At 50.7% G+C, this 9,097-nt stretch overlaps 2 protein-coding genes across 2 annotated transcripts; one reads left to right on the top strand and one right to left on the bottom strand.

Annotated features, from left to right (window-relative positions):
• The first annotated feature begins 3,906 nt into the window (after positions 1-3,906).
• Positions 3,907-5,663, top strand: LOC133910015 (inorganic phosphate transporter 1-11-like). Its single transcript, XM_062352536.1, has 2 exons — positions 3,907-5,042; positions 5,135-5,663. Exons 1-2 carry the CDS (start codon positions 3,907-3,909, stop codon positions 5,661-5,663), a joined length of 1,665 nt encoding a protein of 554 aa, XP_062208520.1.
• Positions 5,664-6,322: 659 nt separating this feature from the next.
• On the bottom strand, positions 6,323-6,723 carry LOC133910014 (arabinogalactan protein 16-like). The gene is made up of 2 exons (XM_062352535.1): positions 6,585-6,723; positions 6,323-6,429 (listed from the first exon to the last, which is right to left on the bottom strand). Exons 1-2 carry the CDS (start codon positions 6,688-6,690, stop codon positions 6,323-6,325), a joined length of 213 nt encoding a protein of 70 aa, XP_062208519.1. The 5' UTR covers positions 6,691-6,723.
• Between the last annotated feature and the right edge of the window lie 2,374 nt (positions 6,724-9,097).

The following is a 9,097-nucleotide window of genomic DNA, read 5'->3' as shown; positions in this document are numbered from 1 at the left end:
TCCCATTCGCGGGATTGAGCATCAAATTGATTTGATTCCTGGAGCGAGCTTGCCCAACCGTGCTGCATATAGGGCCAACCCTGAGGAGACTAAGGAGATTCAGCGCCAAGTCCAAGACCTTTTGGACCGCGGGTATGTACGTGAGAGCCTTAGTCCTTGTTCTGTTCCTGTCATTTTGGTTCCAAAAAAAGATGGCAGTTGGCGCATGTGTGTCGATTGTAGAGCCATTAACAACATCACCATCCGGTACCGTCATCCTATTCCTCGATTAGATGATATGCTTGATGAGTTAAGTGGTTCTAAGATTTTCTCTAAGGTTGATTTACGCAGTGGTTACCACCAAATTAGAATGAAATTGGGCGATGAATGGAAAACTGCCTTTAAAACCAAGTTCGGCTTGTATGAGTGGTTAGTCATGCCTTTTGGGTTAACTAATGCACCTAGTACTTTCATGCGTTTGATGAACGAGGTTTTACGCCCATTTATTGGCAAATTTGTGGTGGTTTATTTTGATGATATCTTGATTTACAGCACATGTTTATCTGAACATCTTGATCATCTACGTGCTGTTTTTGATGCTTTGCGAGCCGCGCGCTTATTTGGTAACCTCGAGAAGTGCACCTTTTGCACCGAACGAGTCTCGTTTCTTGGCTATGTTGTGACTCCACAGGGCATTGAGGTGGATGAGGCCAAGGTGCATGCCATTCAGAGTTGGCCAATGCCTTCGACGGTGACACAAGTGCGGAGTTTCCTTGGACTTGCAGGATTTTATCGCCGTTTTGTGAAGGATTTCAGCACCATCGCTGCCCCTTTACATGAGCTGACCAAGAAGGGTGTTTCATTCCATTGGGGGCAGCCACAGGAAGATTCTTTTGCTCTTTTGAAAGGCAAGCTTACTCACGCGCCGCTACTCCAACTTCTTGATTTTGGTAAGACTTTTGAGCTTGAATGCCGATGCAAGTGGAGTTGGCATTGGTGCTGTTTTGATGCAAGGAAGTAAACCCGTTGCTTACTTTAGTGAGAAATTGCATGGGCCTATTCTTAATTATTCCACGTATGATAAAGAATTGTATGCTCTCATTCGTTCTTTAGAAACGTGGCAACATTATTTATGGCCTAAGGAATTTGTTATTCATTCGGATCATGAATCACTTAAACATCTTCGTTGCCAAACGAATTTGAATCGTAGACATGCTAAGTGGGTGGAATTTCTTGAATCGTTTCCCTACATCATTAAACACAAGAAGGGGAATGATAATGTGATTGCGGATGCTTTGTCTCGACGCTATGCCATGTTGTCTCAACTTGATTATCGTATTTTTGGACTTGAAACGATTAAGGGACAATATGCTCGAGATGATGATTTTAAAGATGTGCTTTTGAATTGCAAAGAGGGACGTACATGGAATAAATTTGTGCTTAATGATGGATACTTGTTTAGAGCTAACCGTCTATGCATTCCAGTTGGATCCGTTTGTCACTTGTTGTTGCAGGAAGCACATGGCGGTGGTTTGATGAGCCACTTTGGTGCTAAGAAGACGGAGGATGTGCTGTCCACACACTTCTTTTGGCCTAGGATGCGGCGTGATGTCGAGCGCTTTGTTTCTCGATGCACTACGTGTCAAAAGGCTAAGTCCCGATTGAATCCACATGGTTTGTATATGCCTCTTCCTATTCCTTCGGTTCCGTGGGCTGATATTTCTATGGACTTTGTTTTGGGATTGCCTCGGACAAAGAGGGGGAGCGATAGTGTTTTTGTTGTGGTCGATCGCTTTTCTAAGATGGCACATTTTCTTCCTTGTCATAAAACGGATGATGCCGTTCATATTGCTAACCTCTTCTTCAAAGAGATTGTTCGCTTGCATGGTATGCCTTCTACTATTGTTTCAGATCGTGATGCAAAATTCTTGAGTCACTTTTGGCGTACGCTATGGAACAAATTGGGTACAAAGCTGCTGTTTTCTACAACATGTCATCCACAAACAGATGGTCAGACAGAGGTTGTAAATAGAACATTGTCTGCAATGCTGCGAGCGATATTGAAGCAAAATTTGAAGCTGTGGGAAGAGTGTTTACCTCATGTTGAGTTTGCATATAATCGGGCGGCTCACTCCACCACCAAGGTAAGTCCTTTTCAGATAGTGTATGGCTTTAACCCTCGTGCTCCCATTGATCTTTTGCCTCTACCTACTTCTGAGCGAGTACATAGTGATGCTACGGAGCGTGCTGATTTTATTTTGAAATTGCATGCTTCAATTAAAAAGAACATAGAAAAGATGACTGAAAAGTATAGAATTGCTGGTAGTCAAGGTAGAAAGGAAGTTCAACTTGAACCAGGTGATTTAGTGTGGTTGCATTTGAGAAAAGATAGATTTCCAGATTTGCGAAAGTCTAAATTGATGCCACGTGCTGCTGGTCCATATAAAATTTTGGCAAAGCTTAATGACAATGCATATAAGCTTGAGTTGCCTCCCGAGTTTGGGGTTAGTCCCACTTTTAACATTTCAGATTTGAAGCCATATTTGGGAGAAGAAGATGAGCTTGAGTCGAGGACGACTCCTTTTCAAGAGGGGGAGGATGATGAGGACATCCCTCCTACGAATGCAAACGAAACTCCTCAAGTTGCTGTGCAAGGTCCAATTACTCGCGCTCGCGCTCGACTCTTAAATTTACAGGTGAACTCGTTCCTAAGCAATTCTTTTTGTGAGTTTGAGAATAAATTGCTACCTAATGATTTAATTGTACTTAGGAACACAGGAGAGGACCAGCAAGGGCGTGGAGAAGGCCTTCGAGGCGTGGAGGGCCAGCGCGGACGTCCGGTTCAAGATGGAGGCCCAAACCGATTCGATTTCGTTTCTGTTTCGGACTCCAGAAACAGCCCGCACTAAAACGGACGCCCAGGTTGCATACGGAGTCGGATTTGGGCGTACTATAGATGGATGGAAAGATAATTTCAAGACGCTTCCAATGGCACCAGTATCAGGCTCAAATTCATCTGGAGTTAACGGGAATCGTCCGAACAAGTTGACGTCCAGAATCTGTCTCGGCGATGCGACGTCGTATTTTGGTCTTTGGGCCTTGTATCGTGTTGGAGCCCAATAGGGGCGCGTCTAGAGGGTCTTGCGCGACCCTAGAGTCTCCATAAACAGCCGTCGTGCCGTCGTTTAGGGCTGGGTTTTGCTTAAGTTAATCTGTCAAGAACAGTTCGCCGCTAGATCGATTTGTGAGACCCCAACTTGTGAGCTTAATCAATTCATCTGCAATTTTCCAGATTGTGTTCTTCTTGGTTCTTGCTTGTGTCTTCGATTCGCAGGCAAGGATTAGCCTTCGTGGCGAGGTCAATCGCGCAGCGCACGGTTGATAACCCGAGGAGAAGTGGTGCTGCGATTGCGGGGTTCGAATCTTATTGATTGGAAGCCGGATCGTTTGTGTCAAATCTCCACCAAATCGTTAGTTATCCCCACCTGACGGATGATCGGGACCCCTGTTCCCATCAACCGGAATAGAAAATTTTCTTTCGTTCAGAGTCAGGGATGGAAACCATTTCCCTACAGAGAATTTCTTGTTGACATCTCACAACGCAGCGTGAATTCGCCACCACTCCATCGATCTCACTAGACGAAGAGCGCTCTCCCCGCATAATGAGATGCAGAACAATGCCCACGCCTAGTGCGCGGCTGGAATATGCTGCCAACCAACGAGACCGGGTGCGAGTGACGACGGTTTTCGCCTCGGCGCAGACGCCCTCTCGTTCATCGACCTCGTGACAGGCTCCCAGTTCCATCCCCGCGCGGCGCCAGCTATAAGAGCCGCCCGCCGCGAGCAAGTAGCCAAGCACCAAGCACGGAGTTGCACTCGCGCACACACGCACCAGCAGTCCGCGCGTGAGTCGTGCGCTGCGGCGAGATGGCGGACGCGGCGCGTGATCCGAACCTGGCCGTGCTGGACGCGCTGGACTCGGCGCGCACCCAGATGTACCACATGAAGGCCATCGTCATCGCCGGCATGGGATTCTTCACCGACGCTTACGACCTCTTCTGCATCTCCACCGTCTCCAAGCTGCTCGGCCGCCTCTACTACCCGGAAGAGAACCTTCACATCGACAAGCCAAAGCCAGGCACGCTGCCCGTCAACACCAACGACATGGTCATCGGCGTCGCCCTCGTCGGCACGCTCATGGGTCAGCTCGTCTTCGGCTACTTCGGCGACAAGCTCGGCCGCAAGCGCGTCTACGGCATCACGCTCGTCCTCATGGCCGCCTGCGCCATCGGCTCGGGCCTCTCGTTCGGGTCCACCCCAAGGGCCGTCATCGGCACGCTCTGCTTCTTCCGCTTCTGGCTCGGCTTTGGCATCGGCGGGGACTACCCGCTGTCGGCGACCATCATGTCCGAGTACGCCAACAAGAAGACGCGCGGCGCGTTCATCGCCGCGGTGTTCGCGATGCAGGGCGTCGGCATCATCTTCGCGGGGCTCGTGTCCATGATCGTCTCGGGTCTTCTCCTGCGCTACAACCCTGCGCCGGCGTGGAAGGACGACCCCGACGCGTCGGTTCAGAAGCCGGCGGCGGACTACATGTGGCGCATCGTGCTGATGATCGGCGCGTTCCCGGCGCTGGCGACGTTCTACTGGCGGATGAAGATGCCGGAGACGGCGCGGTACACCGCGCTCATCGAGGGCAACGCCAAGCAGGCGGCCAACGACATGACTAAGGTGCTGGCGATCGAGATCGAGGCCGAGCAGGAGAAGCTCGCCAGGTACAAGGCGGCCAACGACTACCCGCTGCTGTCCATGGAGTTCGCCCGGCGCCACGGCATGCACCTCATCGGCACGGCCACCACGTGGTTCCTCCTGGACATCGCCTTCTACAGCCAGAACCTGACCCAGAAGGACATATTCCCGGCGATCCACCTGACGAGCGACCCCAAGAATTTAAACGCCCTGAAGGAGGTGTTCCAGATTTCGAAGGCCATGTTCCTCGTTGCGCTCTTCGGCACCTTCCCTGGCTACTGGGTCACCGTCGCCCTCATCGACAAGATGGGCAGGTACGTACTTTGTAGCTACAATTGCTCCGGCTTTTGCAGACACGTAAGGCTGCCACGGTTTGTTACACATGTATGGATCGATGGGACTGCAGGTACCTGATCCAGCTCATCGGTTTCTTCATGATGTCCGTGTTCATGCTGGTGATGGGCGTCATGTACGAGAACCTCAGGGACAAACAGACCACGCTCTTCGCCATCATCTACGCGCTCACCTTCTTCTTCGCTAACTTCGGTCCCAACAGCACCACCTTCGTGCTGCCGGCCGAGCTGTTCCCGACGCGCGTTCGCTCCACATGCCACGCCATCAGCGCCGCGTCAGGCAAGGCCGGCGCCATCGTGGCCGCATTCGGAGTGCAGAGGCTCACGCTCCAGGGCGACGTGAACCACATCAGGAAGGCGCTCATCATCCTCTCCATCACCAACATCCTCGGCTTCTTCTTCACCTTCCTCGTCCCGGAGACCATGGGCCGGTCGCTTGAGGAGATCTCCGGCGAGGACGGCAACGCCGGCGCTGGCGCCGGTCCCACCGCCGGAGCTGGTATGGGCGCTGCGGACGTGAGCAGGGATGACAGCAAGATGCCTGTTTCGAGCACCGAGTGGCAGAGCTCCATGCATGCGTGATGCATCAGGATACACGTACGCACCACTACACTAGTACGTAAGTAATAATATCGTTGTCGGCATGAACAGAGTGGAAACTAAGGGACAAGAATAAGGCAAATACTTAAGTTGTCAGCTGCTACATTTGGAGATCGAGTTTCATCTGCACGTATCAATGTCTTGTGCTAGAGTTATATGTAGCAGAGTTTGAGTATGCATGCGTAGTCTGATGGCATGCAAGAATGAGGGATAAAAATGCAAGCATATATGCTACTTATAATCCATGCATGTCAAGTATTCATATACAAATGTACTTCGTATCTGTGCCAAAACAATCAAACGCTGTATTACCATTCTTTGTATCATCGTGATTCGTGATTACTTGCTATGTTTCCCCTACATCCAATTCGCCAAATCTCATAAGCAAGTTCGAAACAGTTTATGTGGATATGTGGATTGCGATCCTTAAACGACTATATATGCTTTTTTTACTTTTACTGGTTTATACAGCTAGGATGCACCGTGCATGTTACTTACCGAGTCATGCACACGGCTGCAAGGTCAAGAAAACTACAGCAAGGATTTCATCCTCCCTGTTTAATTTGTTATGGACTTAACAGACTGGACCGATTAATCAATCGAACACCGTTAATTACATCTTGTTCACAACGTGAACAAGTTTAAAAGAGCTTGTAGGCGGAGGACGCGTCCAGGGGGTGGATGAGGTAGGTGAGGACAAGCGCTACCAGCATCAGCACGTAGGCGATCCCTTGGTCCACACTTGTTCCTGCCGCAACATCAACAAGACCAACTTAGAAATCACGATCACTTCGGCACAGACAGCACCGCTGCATACCATGTAAGTTCCAGAACCACATCGGATCTTGCTCCAGAAAACCATGCAGAAACAAGAATAGAAACGATGGAAAAAAAGTAACTGACCATCACTGGTGATGGGTGCCGGCGCAGGGGCCTGGGCGTTGGCCGCGACGGCTAGCATGGCGACGACGGCCATCACGAGGACGGAGACTCTCGAGATCGGCGCCATCTCCTCCCTCTCGCGGCTATGTGCGGAGACGGAGACACCGATCAAAACGACTGAAGACCGTTCGAACACCCCCCCCCCCCCTCCCCTCTCGTTTGATCTGGAGATCAGGACGAGAAAGAGAGAGACAGGCAGAAATCAGCGTTTCGTTTCTAACCCAACTCGCCTAAATTCTTTCGAGACGAACGGGAGGACAGAATTTATAGCCTTATCGAGTGGTCAACACATGCAGAAATGCGAGGGATGGATGGCCACGTTCTTCGTTCGTACGCTTAGATTCAGGGGTGGTTCGTTCGTACCTGTCAGTTAGCTTTTCCCCGAACGACTAACGAAATTTCACCTGTGGAACGGTTCCTATTCTTAGCGCTAAGCGGTTGAGATAGGCACGTTCTGAATGAGCTCAAATAACTGCAAAATCTACATCAAGCACTGGAGAGCTGTTCGTGCTCGTCATGGAGGCTCTCAACGCGCTAATCACTAAAGCTGATAGCCTCCGGTTGTTCGTTGACCTCGGGGTGGCCGGCATAAAAAATAGAGCCTCATTGTATGCAGATGACTTAGTCGTGTTCCTCTCGCCACGCGCGCAAGACCTCACGCTAATCAAGGCGATCCTTGATGCATTCGCGGCAGCTTCAGGATTTCATTAGAATTTGAACAAATGCCAGCTTTCGTCAATCCGGTGTCGGGAGGAGGACTTGATTTCTGTTACGGGGCTGCTACCTTGCCGGGTTTCCCAATTCCCGGTCGTTTATCTTGGAATCCCTCTGTCGCTCAAGAAGCTCCGGAAGTCCGACGTCCAACCGATTGTTGACGCCGTCGCCGACAGGCTTCCATCTTGGAAGTCGGGGATGCTCACCGCTACCGGTCGTGTCGTGCTCACCAAAGTGACACTTACGGCTAACCCTGTCTACTTGTCCATCGCCTTATGCCTTCCTTCTTGGGCGTTGGAGGCCATTGACAAGCTTAGGCAGGCTTTTCTTTGGCGTGGCACCGCTATGGTGCACGGTGGGCATTGTTTGGTTGCTTGGCCTCTTGTTTGCCGTCCTCTATCGCTTGGAGGCATGGGGGTTCTCAATCTTTCTCTCCTGGGATATGCCCTACGCCTTCGTTGGGAGTGGTTGCGCCGGGTGGATGGCACGCGGACATGGGCTGCTCTACCAGACAGTCCAGAACCCATTGTTCGCTCAATGTTCGACGCATCCTTCTCGATCGAGGTTGGCAACTGCTCGAATGCTTTTTTCTGGACTGATAAATGGCTCGCGGGCACGTCCATTAAGCAGATGGCATCACACCTTGTTCAGGCGGTCTCCAAGCGTGCCCTGCGATCGATGTTGGTGGCGGACGCTCTGTGCAACAGAGCATGGGTGCGTGATATCTCGGGCTCCATCACAATGTAAGTCCTCGTTCAATACCTTCGGGCCTGGGACGCCGTCGAACAGTTGCATCTGTTCGACTCTCTGGACAAATCCATTTGGAAGTGGTCGCCTGATCAACAATATTCATCCTCGGCAACTTACAACGCTTTCTTTCATGGGCAAACCGTGCTCCCGGGCACCAAGCAGCTCTGGAACACGAAGGCCCCACCGAGGTGCAAGTTCTTCTTCTGTCTCGCGCTATTCGGTCGATGTTGGACCAATGACCACCTGCAGCGCCACAATCTAAGGAACGGTGGCCCCTGCTTGCTCTGCCACCAGGCGCCCGAGACCATCCAATATTTGATCCTCGGATGCGTTTTCAGCAAGGAAGTGTGGTTCCACCTTCTGCGACCTGGAAGTTTGCATTTTTTCACCCCACAAGCGGAGATGGAGCTAGTCGACTGGTGGTTACCAACACGCAAACGGCTGCCAAAGGGCATCAGACAAGGTTTCAACGCCCTCTTCCTCCTTGGTACCTGTTGCATTTGGAAGGAGAGGAACCGACATGCTTTCAACCAGTCCGGTCTGCTGCCCGGCGAGCTGTGCAGTTTGGTTCAGGAGGAAGGTCGTTGCTGGATTCTGGCTGGGAACAGGCAGCTTGCGCAGCTTATCGGGGTCTAGTTTCTTGCTTCCCTTTGGTCAATGAATGGCTGGTCATTCTCGCTTCTTAAGTTTGTTACTTAACTGTTATCGGACAAACCGTGTTGTCGGCGTTAGACCGGTTGTCCTAGGTTTCATCCATGTACCCTTTACTGCTGCTTTCCTCTTATAATAATAAAACGCGCCAAGGCGCGTTCTCAAAAAAGTACCACGATGATCAGAGTTCACAACGCAGAGAACCAGCTGAATGAACAGAATCACATACATACAGTGGCGGATCCAGAACTAAAATGATCGGGTATCCCATACATGTGCGAGAGTCCTATTTATTCAGATATGAGGTGTCACATAAGCCTGATGTATATAATGAATCTTAAAAAACGAAAACTAACCGG

This window comes from Phragmites australis, chromosome 2 (assembly GCF_958298935.1).
Source record: "Phragmites australis chromosome 2, lpPhrAust1.1, whole genome shotgun sequence".
In the NCBI taxonomy this organism is placed as follows: Eukaryota; Viridiplantae; Streptophyta; class Magnoliopsida; order Poales; family Poaceae; genus Phragmites; species Phragmites australis.
Note: the sequence above shows the minus strand (reverse complement) of the source record. Positions and strands in the feature narration are given on the sequence as shown.

Bases quoted from the DNA above. Each gene is read 5' to 3' on its own strand.
- LOC133910015 (XM_062352536.1), top strand. From the start codon at position 3,907: ATGGCGGACGCGGCGCGTGATCCGAACCTGGCCGTGCTGGACGCGCTG. The intron at 5,043-5,134 runs GTACGTACTTTG...ATGGGACTGCAG, and splicing joins CTCATCGACAAGATGGGCAG to GTACCTGATCCAGCTCATCG.
- LOC133910014 (XM_062352535.1), bottom strand. From the start codon at position 6,690: ATGGCGCCGATCTCGAGAGTCTCCGTCCTCGTGATGGCCGTCGTCGCC. The intron at 6,430-6,584 runs GTCAGTTACTTT...ATGTTGCGGCAG, and splicing joins GGCACCCATCACCAGTGATG to GAACAAGTGTGGACCAAGGG.